At 41.3% G+C, this 20887-nt stretch overlaps 1 protein-coding gene across 5 annotated transcripts in view; it reads right to left on the reverse strand.

Moving 5' to 3' along the window:
• Positions 1-20887, reverse strand: part of NPTN (neuroplastin) — a 77995-nt gene that overhangs the window by 12438 nt on the left and 44670 nt on the right. For 4 of the 5 annotated variants that reach the window (XR_002828987.1, XR_002828989.1, XR_002828988.1 and 1 more), the window contains exons 2-5: positions 19902-20249; positions 14922-15093; positions 11305-11399; positions 2471-2604 (exon numbers count right to left, since the gene is read on the reverse strand). Coding sequence is in view for 2 of the 5 variants with exons in the window: in XM_006087839.3 (XP_006087901.1) it covers positions 2471-2604; positions 11305-11399; positions 14922-15093; positions 19902-20249 (749 nt within the window). In the remaining 3 variants the exon portion in view is untranslated. The remainder of the gene's footprint in view (positions 1-2470; positions 2605-11304; positions 11400-14921; positions 15094-19901; positions 20250-20887) is intronic. The other variant, XM_006087842.3, reaches the window with a different exon arrangement.

A 20887-nucleotide genomic window follows, 5' to 3' on the forward strand; every position in this document is an offset into this window, starting at 1 on the left:
ATATTTCACAGATCTAGACTAAATACTCCAATAACTTTATATGAAACCAAAAATGGCCCTGAATATCCACAGCAATCTTGAGAAAGAAGAACAAAGTTGGAGGGATCACAGTACAAGATATCAAGTTATACTACAAAGCCACTATAATCAAAACAGCCTGGTACTGACTCAAGACCAGGCATATAGATCAATGGAACAGAACAGAGATCCCTGAAATCGATCCAAGCCATTATGCTCAATTAATATTTGACAAAGGAGGCAAGAACATACAATGGAGTCACAACAGTCTCTCCAATAAATCATGTTGGGAAAACTGGACAGATACATGCAAAAAATGAAACTAGACCACCAGCTTAGCTTACACCATACACAAGAGTAAGCTCAAAATGGATAAAAGACTTAAATATAAGTTGTGAAACCCTAAAAATCCTAGAAGAAACCACAGGCAGCAAAAATCTCAGACATCTCTTTGTAGCAATATGTGTATAGATACATCTACTAGGGGCAAAGGAAACTAATGAGAAAATAAACAAATGGGACTACATCAAAATTAAAAAAAGCTTCTGCACAGCAAAAGAAACTATCATCAAAATGAAAAGGAGCCCACTGTATTGGAGAACATATTTGGCAATGATACATCTGATAAAGGGTTAATATCCAAAATATATAAGGAATTCATAACAGAAGGAAGACAAACAATCCAATTAAAAAATGGGCAAAGTACCAAAATAGACACTTCTCCAAAGGGGACATACAGTAGCCCAGGAGACATATGAAAAAATGCTCAAAGTCACTGATCATCAGAGAGATGCAAATTAAAACGACAATGAGGTATCACCTCACACCTGTCAGAATGGTTACCATCATCACATCAACAAATGACAAGTGCTGGGAGGATGTGGAGAAAAGGGAAACCTAGTACACTGCTGGTGGGCATGCAGACTGGTACAGAGTTACTATGGGCAACAGTATGGAGTTCCCTCAAAAAATTAAAAATGGAACTGCCATTTGACCCAGTGATTCCACTTCTAGGTATATATCCTAAGAAACATGAAACACCAATCAGAAAGAATGTATGCACCCCTATGTTCATATACAATTTACAATAGCTCAATTTACAATAACTAAGATCTGGAAACAGCCCAAGTGCCCATCAGTGGATGAGTGGATAAAAAAGCCATGGTACATTTATACCATGAAATACTATGCAGCAGTAAAAAAAGAAGGATCTCTTAGCCTTTGAGACAGCATGGAGAGTATTATGCTAAGCAAAATAAGCCAATCAGGGAAAGACAAATATCACATTATCTCACTCATATGTTGAATCTAATCAACAAAATAAACTGATTACAATAGATCCAGAGATGTGGAAGCATGGAACAGAATGCTGAATCTCAGAGGGAAGGTGAGGATGGGTGAGTGGGTGGGAAGGGTTCAACCAAAGAACTTGTATACATATATGCATAACCCATGGACACAGACAATAGGGTGGTGAAGGCCTGGAGTGGGTAGTGGGGGCAGGCTAGAAGGAGTCAATGGGGGGGGGGGGCCGGGGAGAAGAGGGCATATGCAATACTTTCAACAATAAAGATTTAATTTTAAAAAAAAGAGAAATAGAAAAAATTCATCTAGATTATCAGCTTTTCTTTTGCCAAAAGGCCTGGAAAGGGAATGGAAAATTATTACCCTCAGGGTCTCTTTCTCCTAATAAATCTAAGATACATTCTTTGAAAAAGAAAAAAAAAAAGAATCATGCCACGGGCCTGGCTCAGTTGGTTGGAGTGTCGTCCCATGCACAGAAAGGTTGTGGGTTTGATTCCTGGTCAGGGCACATACCTAGGTTTGTGGGTTCAATTCCTGGTAGGGGCATGTATAGGAGGCAACTGATCAATGTTTCTTTCTGTCTCTTAAAAAAAAAAATCAATAAAAAAGTATGTCTTCAAGTGAGGATTTTTTTAAAAAGAATCGTGCCAGGGATTAGAAAATATATTTTTTTAACCTTTTCCTGGAACAAATACTGTCAGTTTTCCAATGTCTAAGGCTGCCCTTGGGCCACATCAGGTTGCCTAATTCCTAATCCTGTGTTTCAGGAATAGTATACTAACATTTTGTTCTCTGCCTTGTCTTCCCCAAAAACATTAAGACCACTTAAAAACCATAATTTTCTTTAGGATAAACAGACTAGAATAGTAAAAGCTTAAGACTGGGGTTAGCTCTTTCAATGTCCAATCTTCAAGGCAAGCAGTCTAATCCCTTACCAGACAGACAGCGTTAATAACAAATCGTCCATAGGGTTTCCCTGCTGGACAGAAACTGTCACTGACCTCCAGATTCATGTTGTGACCATTCATGACTCTAGAAAGGGTGACCGAAGCCATGCCAATATGGCAGTTGTAGCAACTGGCCCAGATGTCTGGGCCTCCCCAGGAGAAAATCTAGTAACCAGAGACCCAGGCTGCCACCTACTCACCATGAACAGACCGTTCTCCTTCCTGCGCCAGACCCACTCTGGGTGGGGGTAGCCAACTGACTTGCAGTACATCATGGCATCCTGCCCTTCGTTCTTGTTCTCGCTCCGTTTATGGCCAGTGATATCAGGAGCAGCTGTGAGAGTGTTGAACAGTTACCATGGGAGCCAGCTCTGAATGGGATACAAAGGCCCCACCTAATGGCTCAGAGCCTTGCTTCTAATATAGTCAGTCTTTAGGCTCATTCTCAAATTCAGCTTTGCTAACATGCATTTCAGGTGAGACTAGAGCAATGGAACCAACCCCATCCCCTATCTCCCATCCACCAAAGCAGCTCAAGCACACACCAGGTTAGGATTACAGAATGTGAAGTAAACCTACTCAAAGAGAGCACAGGCTTAACTGCCCTAAAGTAAGCCATCCTTTAAAGAAAATGAAAACAGAAGCTATTATCATCTCCTCTACCAGTCATGGTTTTTCTTAAAAAACCTCACTAACAATTGTAGTTTAGGTCCAATGTCATATATACCCTTAAGGAAATGAGGAATCTCTGAGATCAAACACCTAAAATCAAGTCCTACTTCAAGGTATGTAAAAACAATGAATTCCTGGAGAAGTTATCTGATGAATGTTAATGGCCAAGGCTCTGCCAGGAAAGAAGAAATCCAGCAAATTAGTCTTCACAAGAGGAAGAAGGGAAGGAACAGGAAATTCAACCAGTGTCCCAAGAGACTTTTTAACAGCTTAAGAATCTGACTTATGCATCTGATTTGTAGTAATCTCAATGAACCCAATCTTAAGGAATTTCTAGGCATGCTAGGGGCTGTTAGTCTTCTCTGCTTTTAGGGATCACTTAGGAAGAAAGAAACAGCACCTGTGATTTTAAAATTAGATAAGTTTCAAGGATCCAAGAAGCCTGAGATGAAGGCTACTTCTTTGAATCTAGCCTTCTTTGAGCTTAACTATATTTTCCACCATACCTTACCAGTTATAGTAATCTGAAAGCAATAAATTCAAAGTTAGGCCAAGATGGGAAAGAGAATCAATAGGCCTGGTCCAAATTCCAGTTTTGCTGGTTCTTTAATTACTTTGTGCTTCAGTTCTATACCCATTATCAAACGAATACAATTCTAGCCCCTGCCTACATTCAGTGTCCTTGGATAGATAAATGTCAACAAAACATTCATTTGAGACTAAAAGCCTGTGGAATTGTTATTACCGTGTATCATGGGCTGATCCCATGTTTCCCCTCTGACTGGCTTGGCTTTCTTGGCTTAAAAATAATCCAAAGTCTGCTACTCTCAGATTGTGCTTCGCAGGTCAGCCTCAGAAGCACCAGGACAGGAATGGACTGAGCAAGGCCCCAAGCTCTCTATAACCACTGCTTGCCAAATAGATCTTCTCAATACTACTCAGTGTGAGGTGTTTTCTAAATATGATGTTACAAAGGAAATGTCTTTTTGTTTTTCCAGGCAAAATTCCTCATTACAGAAGCGAGTGGGTCAGGCTGGCTCGATCTTATTCCCACCATGCCAAATTCTCCCACAGTACTGGGTCACTTCTCAGTGGTCACCCTTCCTCAAAGAAAATTTCTTCAATCAATAGATATTAAAGACCATCTTAAGCACTTGAAGGAGTAAGCTCCATGGCCACACATGAACTAAAATACCATCATGGGAGAACTGGGCGACACAACAAGCAGAAGAGCTACCACATTTTGCCTCTAGTTGGCCCACTACATGCCAGATATGACAGAGAGATGTGGGGAGAAAGCCTTTCTAATGAGGTAAATTTTAGCACAGTCATGAAGAAAATAAGGGTGTAGGCCACTCGTATCTGTGGGGAAAACACTCCAAGTAGAGGGAAAAGCAAAAGCCTTGAGGCAGAAATGTGGTTATTATGTATAAAGAGTAGCATGGGGAGTTGTTTTTTTTAAAACACAGTAAGCAAGGGGAAGATGGCAGAAGAGGAAATCAGAAAGAATGGAGCCCAGATCAGATAGGACTTGTAGGCCAGTGAAATGACTTTGGCATTTACTCTGAATCAGCTGGTGAATAGTAAGTGTAGGTATGGAATGATCTGTATGTCTTAACAGGCTACCACTTGCTATTATGCGGATGACAGTTGTAGAGAAACAACAGTGGAAACAAGACTAATCAGGTGCTATTACAGTAATCCAGGCAAGAGAAAGGGTGGTTTGGATAAGGGCAGTAGTAGTAGTAGGGAGGAGATTCTGTATATATTTTATAGTTTAAGTTAATATATTTGTTAATGGACTGGATGTGGGATGTGAGAGAAAAAGGGGTCAAGAATGACCCCATGATTTCTGGCTTGTAATTGAAAGAACTGAGTTTTCAGTTACTGAGATGAGGAAGATTGCAGAAGAATTAGGGTGGGTTGTTTGCTTATTTTTATTTTGTTTTATTTGGGGATGCAGTAATTGATGGTAGTAAAAACCAGGCATTCAAATTTTAGGACACGTTAAATTTAAAATATTTATTTAACATTCAAGTGAAGCAGTCAAGTAGACAATTAAGTATCAAGTCTGGAGCTCAGGGTAATCATCTAGGTGGAGATACAAATTTCAGAAATCAGCTTACATGTAATGTATTTTTCCTCTTTCATTCTCCTTTGCCCCATGAAGAATACCCAATCTGGCCCAGTTATCTGACTAATTCCAAAAGTACTGTGAGTTCAGTACCATCAACTTTTGCCATGGGTACTCATCTCCAAGATTATACATCCGAAACACCTAAAAGGCTAAAAGTTGAATTGGTTTAAGGCTCCATAGCCTCTAAAAGGTTGCTATTCTGAAAAGACAGAGACTTGAAGGTGAAGACGTTAAGAGAGGGGTGGAGATGGTCTTTACTCCTTCCTTGGTGTTTAGGAGACCACTAGGAACTTAGCTAACTCCCACCACACTTTGTTGGCCATGTTTACACAGTATAAGCCTATAAGAAGTGTTTCCAATGGTTAGATGTATTGCTGCTTTCTCCACAATTTAGCAAATAATACAGAGTGAAGCTTAGGAATAGCCCCTCTACTTAACGTACTCAAAAGTCTAATGCCCTCATTAGTCACTCTTGGGATGGTGAAAATATTACCTGTGTACTCAGCAGAACGAAAAATTAAACCAACCCACATTACTATATCCTTATAGGAAGTGATGATAACTATTACTTTAGCCTTTGGGTCAAAGAAAAGTTTTTTTCACTTCTCTCTATCCTTTACAGTAGCTGCTCAATCAGAAAGCCTGTTCCTGCCCTACCAGCTGAGCAGGACAGCAGAACCACAGAGCAAGAAATACCCAGGCTCTCAGCACATGTCAGCAGTAGTCAGAGAGGGGGCCCCCTTGGGGCTCAGAATCCACCTGTGGTGGTTTTTAAAGTGTCCACAAATCCTCCGATATTCTTCCCTTCAAGAGGTGAAGCCTAATTTCCCTCCCTTGGAGTGTGGGCTGGACTTAGTGACTTAAATAAAGCAGAAGTAAAGGTATACAACTTTAGGTATTAGTTCAAAAGAAAACAAAGTTTTCTCCTTGCTCTCTCTCTGGGATCACACACTCTGGAACGATGCTCAAATGCTCAAACAGCCTGTAGGGAGGCCCAGGTAGTGAGAAACTAAGGCCTTCTGCCAATAGCCACATAAGACAGCCACCTGGGAAACAGATCCTCCAGCCCCAGTCAAGTTTTCAGATGACTGCAGACCCAGCCAATAGCTTGATAGACCCTGAGCCAGAACTACGCCACCAATCTGTGCCCTAATTCCTGACCCACAGAAACTATGAGGTAACAAGTGTTTGATGCTTTAAGCAATAGAAAACAACCATAGCCACCCAATCAAACAGACATTACCCCATTTGGGCCCTATGGAGACTCTCTTACTCACCCAATGAGTAACCTAAGACGGGTCATTTAAAATCATTTTGAGTTTCAGTTTTCACTTTTGTAAAATGAGAATAATACCCACATACTTCATAGAGGTCTTGTGAGGATGAAATTACATTTCTATAGCAATCTAGCACATGTTTGGAGTTCAGGATCAAAAGTAAACATTTAAATTGAGCTGTTATTTGGAGCAAGGAAAGGCTAGGCCTAGACTCAGACACTCTGAATTCTAAGAAATCAAAGAGATGCTGATTACTGTGTTCTCTCCCTGTTTGCTGATATGAACAGGACTTCTGTGACTCCAATAAGGTTTAATCAGGTCAGACACTGACAAATTATAGTCATTAATGGCTTACTGATACTGATTAAGGTGCCTCACCTCATACGGGCTTGCCATTCAATAATGAACAGCTTAATCAGGTCCTGTTGGTCTGAAGATAGATCTGAGGAGTCTGACAAAGCAGATACTCTTTACTTCCCTGTACCCTCTCAAGGAAGCAGAGACGGATTACAAGAGTGGGGGCAGAAGTGGTAAGGAAGTCACAAAGAGACTCTTAAAAGAGATCACAGACTTACTAGGAGTAAACTCAATCTCTCACCTTGCTATCCACCTTCTCTAATCAGGTTAATGAATATTCTTCCAGTATCCTAACAAATGGCAACGCAAGGAATCCAAAAGACTTTTAGTTGCCCAGCAATGCCTTAACCAATTTTATGACCTGGGTGGAGGACAAATGCACATTCCTCAGTACCTTCTGCTGCCTGACCTGCCTACACTTCAGCAAAGCATTTGGCTTCATTGCCAGGCTGGTGGCTGTAGAAAGTGTCAACTTACACAACAGAGATATGTTCAGCTGAAGCTGATGATAAGTAAAGTTAAACATAACCATAACAGAGCTGAGAAAGGTATGTGGCCTCTTACATGGACTGCTTATTTGGTGTTCACTTTTCAAAGTAAATTCTTAACTTCACAACTAATATTCAAAGGAACTCCATCCTCAAAGGTGTTTTCAATGAGTGGGTTATGTCTAAGTAAATATAATGATACTGTATAAACGATTTCTTTGCTTCCTTTTTGCAAAATATAAAATTCCAGATATACCTCATCGTCGCTGTAGGCAAGTTAGAGACTTGGCTGAAGGCAGAGGGAGTGTTAAAATTTACTGCTAACCAAAGGCTAAGCCCAACAAGCAATATGAGACTGATCAAGATGGAAGCAAGAAGGATGTCAGCTTTTGGCTCAATAAGGCTTCTCTACAGAGTAGGTTCATCATTGGTTATGAAAACTAGAGCAGTCTGGGACTTGTGCTGCCTCCTATAGATGAGGCTTTTCCCTTTTCTGCAGATGAAATCACTGACTAGGAAGCACTGAAGTGATTCTAACCTTGGATATACACTATAACCACCCGGAGTGCTCTTAATAAGCCTGATGCTCAGGCCATAGTTAAACACATCAAATCAAGTGTGAGAACCACAAAGAACCAAGAGACGCTTCTCATGCAAAAGGCAAAGGGTTTATTTAGTTACCAACATGTTGGGGCTTACCAGCTTACTCTGAACGCAGCAGAGCAGCGGCTGTCAGCCCTGACTAAGAGTTTAAGCACAGGTTATATACCCCTCTAGCAAACGGGGGAAGCAAACGGGGGGAGCAAGGGGGTCATTCTTCTGGGAATTTTGGCGCCGTTGTGAATTAATGCCTGTCTAGTTTCTTATCAAGTTGCTTGTTTTTCAGTTTACTCCCGGGCTGCGGCCATCTCCCGTAACCTCCCTGCTGCAGCTGTCTCCCATAAAAGTTGATTGTTACATCTCCCCCTACTGACCTTCCTGATTGCCCTGGTGTCGTAAAATGTAACTCTCTGGTAACGCTCTGGTGCCGTTTGTTCCTTTTCTGACCTCTCTGACCTGATTATATTGGCGCCTCTCAGTTAAACACATCAAATCAAGTGTGAGAACCACTGCTTTAACACTGGTCTTGGCACCAGTATTTGAGATCAGTGTCTGAGATCAGGGGGGAATGTTCAATAAGACAGAGAGATGTGTGAGCAGGATTGTGGAGGCCCTACGGTAAGATTCTCAAAGCTAAGAAGCTAAAAATCACAACCACTAGGAAAAGAAGCTTAGAAATCATTTCCTCCAATAACCCAACGATTTCCTCATCTGTATCCATAAAAGGAAATCACAGACCATAGGAGACTTACCGAACCTTAAAGACCCTCTATCTCAACCTACTTCATCATACACTGGGCAGCCGAGGAAGAAGAGTGACTGGTCAGGGTCACTAAGTTTAATGGCAGGGCCAGGATTAGAGCCCATTTCTTCTTACTCAGTCTGAGTCCTTTAAATTGTTATGTGCTGAACATGGCCACATGGTTTAGTGTTTAGGGGAACAGGCTCTGGCACTAGAGCACCTAGGTGAGGACCCTGGCTCCACTGCTTAACTCTGTCACTCTGTACAAGTCATTTAATTCCTTCCAGCCTCAATTTCTCACCTGGAAAGTGGAGATAATAACAGCATTTACCTGAGTTGTGAAGATTAAAGCCAGATGGGGAAGAAAAGGGCTGTGTGCAGAACAGGTGCTAAAGAAATATATATGTATAGTCTGAATTATAAATGAAGATTTTCAGAGACTCCTGTCAGCAGAGGTCACTTACGTTCCCTGAATCCCCTGGAATTTCTGTTCTCAAGTACAGATACCTCTTACCTCTCTATTACTCAGCAGATTTTTCAAATCATTATAGTTATAAAAAGAAAACCGTCTCTTACTCCACCTTATAGGCACTGAAGAAATAAAATGAGTTTATATCAAAATGCTTTGGGAATAACACACCACCCCTCTCACCCCACTCTAAATGCAAGGCAGTTTTCTACCCCACCACATTCAGGAGCTAGCCTAGAATATGATCCGGGGCCTGAGGCAAACCTTTAAAAACTTACACAGAAAAAGCCAAATGTTCAGTCTTTACCATACTAAACTATCCATTACCTGACTGACGTTAAGTGTTTCACTGTTTTCTGTTCAGGTATTCGAGAAGAGAGGGAAGAGAGAAAGCCTAGAATTCTTTATGAATTTTCTTAAGAGACTAACATATCTGTCCAAGCTAGTCACAAAATATGTTTTAGGATTCTATAGAAAGAATTTTCTTTAGGTCTACTTCTTTAAAACCAGGATTATCACCACCTGCCCAATCCTCCTCACAGGGCTATTGTACAGTAAAAATGCAACAGTGCACAGTCTGCACCTTCACTATGGCAAGATACCGTCTAAGCTGTCCCTTCCTCTGGAAACACTCTTGCCTGTAGCCTCCTCTTCCCTGACCTCCAGATCACTTCATATCTGCTCAACAGAATGAGAGGAAAGGTGCCTCTGGGCCACCGAATCCCACCTCGAGCAGCCAAACCAATGGAAAAACAACCTTTGTTTCCACTCCTAAAAGTGCTGCTTAGAAATCATTAACATCAAATCGCTAAGATTACAGTTCATCAGGACTTGTAATTGTATGTAATTATCCTTTAGACTTGGAGAGGACTATTAACTAGACACACCACTTTCCTTCTCTCACTCAACCTGTTCCCTCTGCACTTGGACTTTGTGCCAAAGGCTCAGCCTGGAATGTTGCAGGTCCTCAGGTCTTACAGAGGAGTCTCCCCACAGAGCTCAGCTCACCCAAGTGGGGAAAGGCCCTTGGCTGGCTGAGAAAATGCTTTCTCATACCTTCATCCTCATGTTGAACAAATGTGGCATTCTTTAAAAACAAAGGTAAACCCAGATCTCTCCAAGAAAAGCCACTGAATTAATCAAATCCAGGTTCTCTGGCCTGTGTAGACTGAAACCATGCAACTGTGACTCAACCCCTTCAGGCATTTAGAATTCAACCTGGCAGCCAGAAAAGGTACTGGCTGTCCATGCACTCACAAGTCAGGGCTGTGTCACCAAGGCATTACTTTCATTTAATAACAACATATAATAGAAACTGTAAATGTGTCTAAGCCTTTCTTGAATCTGAATTTTTAGTCTTCTAAATATTTAAGGAACACCTGAATACCTACATATAGTAGGCCCTTCCTATTTCCTAAATGTATCCCTCTAGCTTCTAAAGACCATACCCTATGGATTTAAAGAACAAGATGTCTTCCTAAGTAAAATTTAAATTAAAAAAACAACAACAACCACCCTCATCTCTTCAGTCTGACTTCAAACAGTAACCCCGCCTCCCTATGGTCATTTCATAAAATGGAAAAACAAAGGACTGGGAGTCAAAACCTAAGGTTCTATGCTAGCTTGACCACCAACTCACTGTATGGCACAGAGCAGTGGTTTCTTTTCTGGATCTCAGTTGCTTCTTTGAAATAACACAGGAAAGCTGGGATTAATGATGTACTTAAGTAGTTCCAACTCATACAATTTTATTGGTCTTTCTTGGATCTTTCAGCTGCAGCCTCATCTTTAAGATGCTATGCACCCAGAGTTAATAGGAAAATTCTAATGAATTATCCATAAATAGTTAATGTTTACCCAGAACACTGTACTTTGACAAATTCTGCTGGCCCATTTAAGAGACCTATATAATAATACTCAGAAGGCACTGCTCTAAGAGCTTTACATAAGGCTGAACCACACAGCTGTCAACATTCAAGCATTTTTAAAATATAAAAAACAGTAATTTCATATGGTTCAACCTACTATGTAAACTTATTTAATCCACCTAACAAACCCATGAGGCAGGTTTTACAAACAAATGTACATAAATTAATAATTTATCACAGTCCCACAGCTAGTAGATGATGGGGTATGGATTTAAACCTGGGTAGCTGAGCTCCTAAGTCCTAATAACGTTATATTGCCTCCCATAATGGAAACAAGAAAAGCTTGAAGTCTGGGGGTCCAGACCAAAATAGTATTTCAGAAGAAGAGTGAGAGGCTCACACCACAGCCTCTGTTGGGTTGTACCTTTCACTTCAATGGTGGCATTTGCTTTAGGAGCACTGTGAAAGTGATATACACAGTGGTATTCGCCTGAATCTTCAGCTCTCGGCTTACTGATCCTGCAGAGATAGGAAGAAAAATCAAGTAAGGAAGCTGGGAATAGTCAAAATATACAAAAAGAGAATCTAGGGGGGCAACCAGGGACTCTGCTTTCCAAATTGTGCCCCTGAATGCAACTTACCTCCTCCTACCTAAAAGGAAAAACCTCCCTCTGGGTTACTCCTTACTGGGTGCCAGAAATACAAAGATGAAATGACACATGTTCCCAAACCTTAAGGTGTTCCAGTCTAATGGCGCAAATAAACCACAAAACAATCAAAATAAAAGGCTGTACAAAGTATTATAATCTATATTCAGATATAGGCGATGGACTTCTTGCTCACCTCGTAGTTCCAGTCAAATAAATAAGAACAGGAAAAAATGCAAACTTGTTTCTGTGCTTCCCTAGAGACCTTGTTTTAGTAGTCCTGTACTTCCTACCCTGATTTTAGCAGCATGCCTTTCAATAAGTCTACTCACTAACAGGACCCAGAGATAGTAACAAAATAAACAAAAACAAACAAACAAAAAATCTGCCATCAAAGCATCTGCCAGAGATGTAGCTAAACTTTTAAGGCTTTTAGCTGCAGCTAAAACTCCAGGGCCCTGCATGATCTGGCACCTTGCCCACCTCCCTAGCCTCATCTCAGCCACTTTCCAGCCCTGCTGGTCTCTTTTGTTTTTTTAATGTGCCAAACTTGTTCCTATCTCAAAACTTTGACATTCTTTATATAGCATGCTCTTCCCATCACTCTTAGCCACCTAAGCTCCTTTTCCATTATCTTGGCCCACCTCTCACCCTCAACCTAAGTGACATCCCCCCTTCCTGACATCCTCTCTCTCAAACTACACTGAACTTATCACAATGCATAATTATAGAAAGTGGGGCAAAAGCAGGTTTAGAGTTGTTTGCATGGAAAATAATATAATCCTATATAATAAAGAGCTAATATGTTAATTAGACCAAACAGCCAGATGACCTTCCAGATGAAGCCAGGGCTGGGAGGGCCTGTGAGGGTCGGCCAAGGCTGCGAGGGCCGAGCCCCTTGCACAAATTTCGTGCACAGGGCCTCTAGTAATTTATAAATAATAATATAGAATAAATTCTGTGTTTTGTATATTCACAAGTGTAAACCTACTTCTGCCCCACCCTGTATATTTATGTGATTGATCATTGTCCATTTTCCCAACAAACCAAGTTCTATGTGGCTAGGCACTGTTTAGTTGATGCATAATTCTATACCCAGCACGTAGCATGGTACATGGATATAGTAAAGGAATGAACAAATGAATGACTGAACACAAACTCAAATGAATGAACAGCTGTGCACAGATCCAAACCAAATTAAGCAGAGTGAAAAAAAAAAAAAAAAAAAAACCCAAAAAACAAATTAAGCAGAGTGACAGAAAGGACTGTAGGAAGTATGTATAATGGCCAGAACAGCACTTCCTTGAATTCCACGGGATCATCTCAAATAAGCTTTCTTGCCACTGTGGACCAGCTTCACACCAGCTCAGTCCAGTCTGGCCTATACATCACCCCCCTAAACATGTACAGAAATGCTGGTGTGTAATTACAGAAAGCAGAGAAACAACAGCCTTCAGGCCAGAAAATAAACATTCTATAGCTCCTGCTCTTTTGCTCAGTGGCTAAAATATGATACTTGTGATGGTCACATCTCTACTGCACTAGTAAATGTCAGAAAAACTCCTCACCTCAACCACTGACTAGCCCAATGCATTTATCCTCTTATTGTTGATTCCAAAAACAAGAGTTAAGAGACCATGGATGAGGAAAGACACTGCCCATCCCCCGACTATCTCAGCATATCTATGGTAACATAATAGTCTCAGAGGAGCAGTCAAGAGCCTTCCCAATTTGACACAAGTGCCTCTTCTTAAATCAATATTCTTCCAACAGGAAAACAGACAGGAGTAACCTGCTTGGAGCAAATGTCCCAGAACTTGGAGGAGGAGCAGAAGCTCCATCTCCAGGGCTTAGACTATTCTAAATTCCTTGAGAAGATTTGGGAAGATAAGGTCATGCCTATGGGCGGAAATCTTCCCACAACATTCCCTATGACTAGCTACTGAGAAGCAAATGAGGCAAATGGAAAATGTCCACTACTGACTAAGTCAGCGGTTCTCAACCTGTGGGTCGCGACCCCTTTGGGGGTCGAACGACCCTTGTCGCCTAAGACCATCCTGCATATCAGATATTTACATTACGATTCATAACAGTAGCAACATTACAGTTATGAAGTAGCAACAAAAATAATTTTATGGTTGGGGGTCACCACAACATGAGGAATTGTATTAAAGGGTCGCGGCATTAGGAAGGTTGAGAACCACTGGACTAAGCAGAAGCAAGATCTGAGACTGGCTCCAGAGCTGACTTATTGGGTGGCCCAAGGGACTCATCAGTTGTTATTCCACAAAATGTGGGAGAACACAGATTCCAAAAAAAAAACGCTGACAATGCAGAACACTTCTGGAGAGCTTTAAATACGCTGAGAAAAAAAAGAGAAAATGCATTTATAAAGTCAAGCTCAAACTTTATGACGTTACAATTTAAAGCTTTTTGGGTGACATAGCACAAGACCCAAGAGAAACATGACTGGATGTTTGGTATTGTAAAAATCAAAAATAAAATTTTTAGATATAGTATTTGGCCTTGAAAGCAAGCAACAGTTATTGAATCTTAGTTTCATTACCCCCAAAAAGGAGGAGGATCCATGATTAATGTGGATCAACTAAATAAGGGGTATGAAAAGATCTCAATTCTGCAAAATACTGCAGAATGGCCTTGCTACTACTGGATACACAGGTTCTCCTGTTCTCACTGCAGTGTACTCTTTCTTTGCACTGTATCATGCTGCCAGCAGGATTAGTTGATTCTTTTCCAGATTAGCTTTTAACCAGGAACAAACTATTCTGAAAGGTGAGGTGCCATGTGTTACTAGATATTCCAAAAAAGCACCAAATCTTTGGGTGCCAGATAACATCAATTAGCAAATATCTCCCTTTCATCAAAGGATTATTTCCAGGCTACCATCCTTATTCCAGATCACTAAACAGCCCTGTATCCACTGGTCCTGATCAGGTTATGGTTATGTTAAAAACTCCTAAAAGGTAATTCACTAGGAAATCATCTACCCAGTGGAAAGATCACTTAGGGTGGCCTTGCTCTAAGAGTCCTAAAGCAGATTTCAATTTGATTCCTCAAACTACAGGATTAAGTCAAGAGACCTGCATTCTAATAGTGACTTTCCTATTGACTAACATTGTGACCCTGAGTAAAACCACTCCCTATGCCTTCAATCTGTTATCATAATGACAGGATCATCTATGGCTCAATAGAATCATTTGAAAATCTCTTAGAGATTGCTGAGCCTCACCTCAGTTATATTGGATTAGACTCTCCAGAGGAGGACCATATATATCTCATGTCTCTCTCACATAGCATAATTACAGATTATGAGTATCAAGTAAGCTCAGCCACACTCCTTCCCATCTTCTCAGAAGCCGCTAGCCCCTCTCACCTGTATTCCGTGTTGCTGGCATTCTTACGAGTGGCAGTCAGTTCCACCCCATTCTTTGTCCAGTAGCTGTATGTAAGGATGTGAGAGCTGGAGGTGAGGTTACACTGCAGGGTGACAGGGAGAGCAGGGCTGTCTCGAATAATGACTTCTCCACTGGTGACAATATCTGGCTCTGTAATAAGAGTGCACAATGATAGGGAGCCATAGCCTTCCATTTTCTGCGACCCTGGCCTGAAAGTTGGACGGGGTAGGATGGGGAGACTAGAAAAAGAGGGAGGGTAGACAGGACCACATAAGGAATTTCACTTTACCAACTTTGGAGGAAGTCAAGAAAGGAAAAACAATGATTATAAGCAAATGACCACTAGCGCAGACAACAGCCTGAAGACCAGTTGGCCTAGATGTGAAAAGAATGGGAGTATTACGGGTGCTTGTACTGGCAACAACCCATTTACACTTTTGAATACCACCATTTTATGACATAAGAACCACCAATTAATTCCCCTTCAAATAGAAACCCAGTCTCCACCTTACAATTCTAAAGATAAAGACAGTATCATTTATATAACTAATAAACTCCCTATGGAGTCACTAGGACCTTGAACAGAATAGCAGTAACTAGGTAATACATACATGGGTTGTCCTACATGTAAATCTGATAAGCCCATGGCAAACCAGCCATGGTCATTAATTATGGGCCGGGGGGCGGGGGGGGGGGGGGGGGGGGGAGGCAGTGTAGATCCTAAAAGCATTTTCCAAATTTTGCTGAGGGAAACTTCTTAAGGAACCATTAGTTCTCTCCAGCCCATATTTATTTTATTCCTAAAACAAAATTATTTTCAGAACTGTACTTTTAAAACACATCCCATTCTGAGATAATATAATTGTAACTAGAATACAGTATATGTTGGTATTATGGGCTCCTGGAATTTTAGAAGAAAGGCCCTTAGAGTTCACTGAATCCCACTCTTTAAGAGCTAGAAAGGTAAAATGACTGTGCAAGGCCATTATTACTGTTAGTGGCAAAGCCCGGCCTATTAAAACACATCTGGCTCAATTCTCTATCCCTGCCCCGCAACCCGAAACACCCTACATACCTTCCACCCAAAGCAAGTTATATACTTTATCCTCTGGTTCTATCCTGGGCTAAAATAACCAGGGATCACTAGTTTTAACATCTACAAAAATAACCTAAGTCAAATGTTATAGGACAATGACCAGAAAATTTTTGAGGCACACTATATCATTCCTGGAAGGTTCATCCTTAAAGCACTTGGAATTCCATCACTGTATTAAAGTCAAGATGATGTTGTTATTTATCTTTACTCTTTTCCCAGGCTTAGTTCTTTTTCTATTTTTGGTCAATCATTTTCAGGGTAAGTCTAAATTAGCCATCTTTTCCCATTCCACAATTAGGTATTTGCTTTTTTATTTTTTTCCCAATTCTTTTTCAGAAATCCTTGACTGACTTTCCATATCCCTGTACCTGGCTACATCCTGTCTACAACTTTGTAGCAGCTCCCTGACACCACTTTATGCAATGTAATGCTGAGGTTAACTCTAGAGGACAGAACTCTCTCCCTCCACTGGAACTAAGCTGTGCTCATTATGTGGGGAGAGGAAGGGAATAAAGAGGTCATGGGACACTTGAACATTGTAATGCCCAAGGACACCTTATAATGTAACATTTCTGACTGTATAGGTCAGGTCGTCAAAAAAAATGTGATAAATAAAGCAAATCCTTAAGTTTGCTCAATTAAATTGGTTCTCACTATTTTCCAACTCTGGCAAAAGGATAGTGGTTATCTTCCAGTCAGCACTGGTCCTTATTGGTAACATCAAACAGGGTCTCTATGTACAGATAATGGAGGCATAGCAGCCACTAACACAGAAGCAGATGCATGTAAACATGTTAGCGCAGTGGTGTCCCATGGTTTCCAAAACACACCGACAGTAGCCAAATCCCTGGGTCTTAAGTCGAGCAGAACGGTTACAAACCCTGCAATGGAAGGCGCACACACATCATCAACAAAAAGCATCATAACTCCAAGAAAAATCAAAACCAAGCAAAAACAAAAGAGAGATAACCAATACTCCACAGAAATTAAAAAATATAAAGGTAACATTAAAACTCAAAACACACTTTTAGGTTTTTGCCTAATTTTTATTATCATTTTCAATCCCATTTGGGGCTCTCCTTCTGGTTCTTCCTCTCAGACTACACTGAGAAAGGGCAAACTCTGAGAATGAGGCCAAGAGCTTCCAGATGTTTAAATACAAGGAAGCCAAAGTAAATGCTACTCTTACCTGTGGTGATGCAAATGACCATTACAGCTCAGGGTTATTAAGAAGTTGATAAAAGCAACCTGGTAGACTTTCTGCCAAGAATTCTTAGAAGACAAAGGAAAGCACTTTTCCCCTAAGTGTTAAAGATCCAGGAGAGAATCAGCTGGGAGCAAGTGAATAATGTAAATAGGTTTAAATATGATTCTGCACATTAGAAAGGTAGTGAGGTGGGGTAACCTGTCTCCCATGACTGCTGTATATGGAAACCAGTGCTAGACCATCCTCTTTGGGCACAAAGCCACATCTGCATTCTGTACCAGGATGGAGGTGGGGCTTTTATTTCTGTGACCAAGCAATGCCTACAAAAAGTCCAAGAGAAATGAACATTTATAACAAATTTTTTTACCTGCCACAAATTCCTATTTAGAAGCAGTAGGAGATCCTTACCTTAGCCATCATTCATATGTAGAACATGCAGTGGCCAGAGAGATATCTCAAAAACTGGGCACATTTCTCTTCCAGCCTTACATTACTCAAGGAGCTTTAGGGGAAAGTACTACCAGGAGGTCATTCTTAGGCAGAAGACTTCAACCTTCCACAGGAGGCAAATGTCCTTGGGGATCATAAAACAATCTGATTAGAGTGGAATCCGGGTGCTTTAAAAAAATAAAAAAGGAGGAGGAGGAGAAGCACCAGCAGCAGTCTGGCTCTCTAAAAACAGTTAACTAGAGTTAAATGACTGATAGGGAAGTCTGAGGAAATACCAAACTAGCCAGGGTTTCATTCAACCTCGCGCAGACACCCCTAAACTTAGGAAGCTTACTTGCAAGTAAACTGGGGGAATGCTATGTACTCTCGAGACTGGCAGTCCTCTTCTTCTATCCCCAAGGCATAACCTTTTAACTGGGAGTCTATTAGAGTCAGGCTCCTGGCAATATAAATAGCAAATGCCAGTCCATGCCTATAAACTTCTGCAGATCTTTGTGGCCATTTGGGTAATTCTACTGTTTTAAGGAAAGGAGCAAGGGGGCAGGAGAAGGAGGCATGCAAGGGAAAAAATGTTAAATAAAAAATATTATTGGGTTAATGTTCCCCATTTTCACATAGACAAGGTTTTCTTTTCCCCTTTCCAGAAGCAGTTTCTCTGATTCAACAGTGCCAACTGCAGTTGCCTCTCCTCTCTCTCCTCAAGGCCTCTTTTCTTCATAGGCATCTTCTTAATCACTATAAAGGATGACTAACTTGCTATTTTATTTTTACTCTCTCTAAATCAATCAGTTCTTTAAGCCAGAACTGGTTATAGGTCTCTTACTACTGAATCCTTGAAGAGAAGGTGAAAAAAACACAGAGGATCTTTTCATTAAATAGAACATGTTCTCTCAATTATAATCAGGTCAGATATAGAGCTAGAAGTCTTCCTGGTTGAGAGTACTGGCTCTGTAGTAGCTTCTCCCTTCCTCTCCTTCCCACCACACAAGTAGCAAGACACTTTTCAGAAACAGAGATGGCCCCAAAAGCTCCTGTGTCTAATGTCTTACTTGTACTTGCTACAACAGATGCAGGGGATGATTCTGAGGCAGCAGCTCAGCTTACCCTCATCACTCAGAGGAACAGGGTTGGATTCTAGTTTCCTTTTCTTTTTCAAGACACAATTAAAGGCTAGTGTGATTGTCTTCCAAACTATTTCTGGGTAGCCAGCCTCTGAGATGAGGAGCACAGTGCCAACAATCAGTCATCAAAGTCAACATGTTTGTGAATAGGGATCAGATGCATCTGTGATTTCAAAACAGCGTGATGGGGTTTTAATTAAATACCTTGCAGCTTAGAGTCACCTGACTCCATAGCAAGACATATGGAGGAAATCTTAGGCTGCTGCTTTTAAGAGAACAGGGGACTGGATGGGCAGGACCAGTGAGGAGCATACTGCTATAGTGGAAGGCTGTTATCAAAGAAGTGCATGCCACTGTTTTAGAAAAGAAAAAGAACTGGAACTACGGAAATATCCAAACTTACATGCCATCCAACAACCAAAACATACCACCGACACCGCACCAATAGCGACATTCCCATCACAGAACAAAATGACACCAAGTCACAGTGAGGGAAAAGGCTGGGCAGACATAAATTGAAAACTATAGAGGGGAAGGCAGCTATCCAGAGAGCTTCAAACAAATGAATAGAAGAAATAAAAAGTAGTTAGATTGTAGAGAGAAACAAAAATAGAAAGACACCAGAGAAGAAATCAGCAAAAGGATAGCAGGAAACCTACTATAAAATTAAAGGGGAAGAAAAGAAACAATTCAACACTATGCTGGTTTGACTGCCTGGTTTTGTGAGTTTTATGTGGGGTTTTTTTGTTTGTTTTTCAGTCTCCCCAGTACTCCCTCCTCCCCACCTCTTCCCAATGCAGATGATTTTGGACAGTCACAATTTCCCCAAGTTCTTTGTTCCTGAGGAGAAAGACACAGAGAAGGGGTGGGGAATACGGGAGGTAGAAAGGACAGTAAAGGGGAAAAAAGGTTGCCACAGATGTTTTCATACACTACAATTAGTAGGATTATGGGTCTGAAAAAAACGAAGACAAGGGGTGGGGTGAGTGATAATACTGGGGAAGAGGGAAAGGAAGCAGAAGGGAAGGATCATTGGGCCACCTCTAATGACTACAGTACTACTACTGTAGGGTGCTGAACTCACTCTGAAGGACGCTTATGGTGGCCTGGGCTCGAATCCATGTTATGGAGGGGTTTTGCCTCAAGTCATTCCTCTTGGGGTCGTTGCTGGCCCTGCACTCGTAAGTCCCAGAGTCCTCCAAGGTGAGCCGGGTTATTCTCAGCACACTCACGCCGTTTGACCCGTAGGCGGTGTTTACGGTGACACGGCGCTTCCGTGCACCGTCCCACAGCTGTCTGAAAGACTCTGCTCGGTTGACTTCTGCGTACCACCACTGGATCTCTGGCGTGGGGCTCCCGACCACATCACAGTACAGCTCAAAGGCGTCCCCAGTGAGCTTAGTTTCTGACATGGGCGACTTGACAAACCCAGCTAGAGGGAGGGGGAGCAGGAATGCAGTGACAGGCCAATCAGAAAAAAAAAGAATCAACAGGTGTTAATAGTAATTTAAAGAAAAGAAAAAAGCAAATGAGTTGCAAAGAACACAAAAGGATTAATTTTTAAACTCTAAAGAAACAGTAAACAGCATTTCATACAAGCTTTTAGAAGAAGAACCACCCTGGGAAGTTTATGAAGCAAAGGCAGGCTAATTACAAGCTGGGGCAGCCCAGGTGCTGGCCAGGCAAAAGCAAGCCCACTGGAAAGCATTTTAGCAATGGGCCCAGCTGGTAAAAATGGGAAAGCCTCAGGTGTCAGGAAGGAGTCTTTCCTTAGAGCACAAACCATAATCTGTTTAAACTCAGACAAGTGATGAAAGATAACCAGAAGTTGCAGTAGGTGTATTCGTGAAGTTCAGGATCTCTCTTTTGGATGAACACATTGTTAAAAATACAATGTCTTTTGTGGGCCTCGACAAGAAGTTATTAACTAACCTATGAACACCTCTTGGGAGTCAGAAAATTTCAACTGAAAGGGTAACAAATTTCTCTCTCATACAAGATTCTATCCTGAATTCAGATTAGATTTTCCCCACATCATATTCTTCCCTGGGCCTATGGCAAACAAACAAC

Source organism: Myotis lucifugus, unplaced genomic scaffold (genome assembly GCF_000147115.1).
Source record: "Myotis lucifugus unplaced genomic scaffold, Myoluc2.0 scaffold_41, whole genome shotgun sequence".
Lineage (NCBI taxonomy): Eukaryota > Metazoa > Chordata > Mammalia > Chiroptera > Vespertilionidae > Myotis > Myotis lucifugus.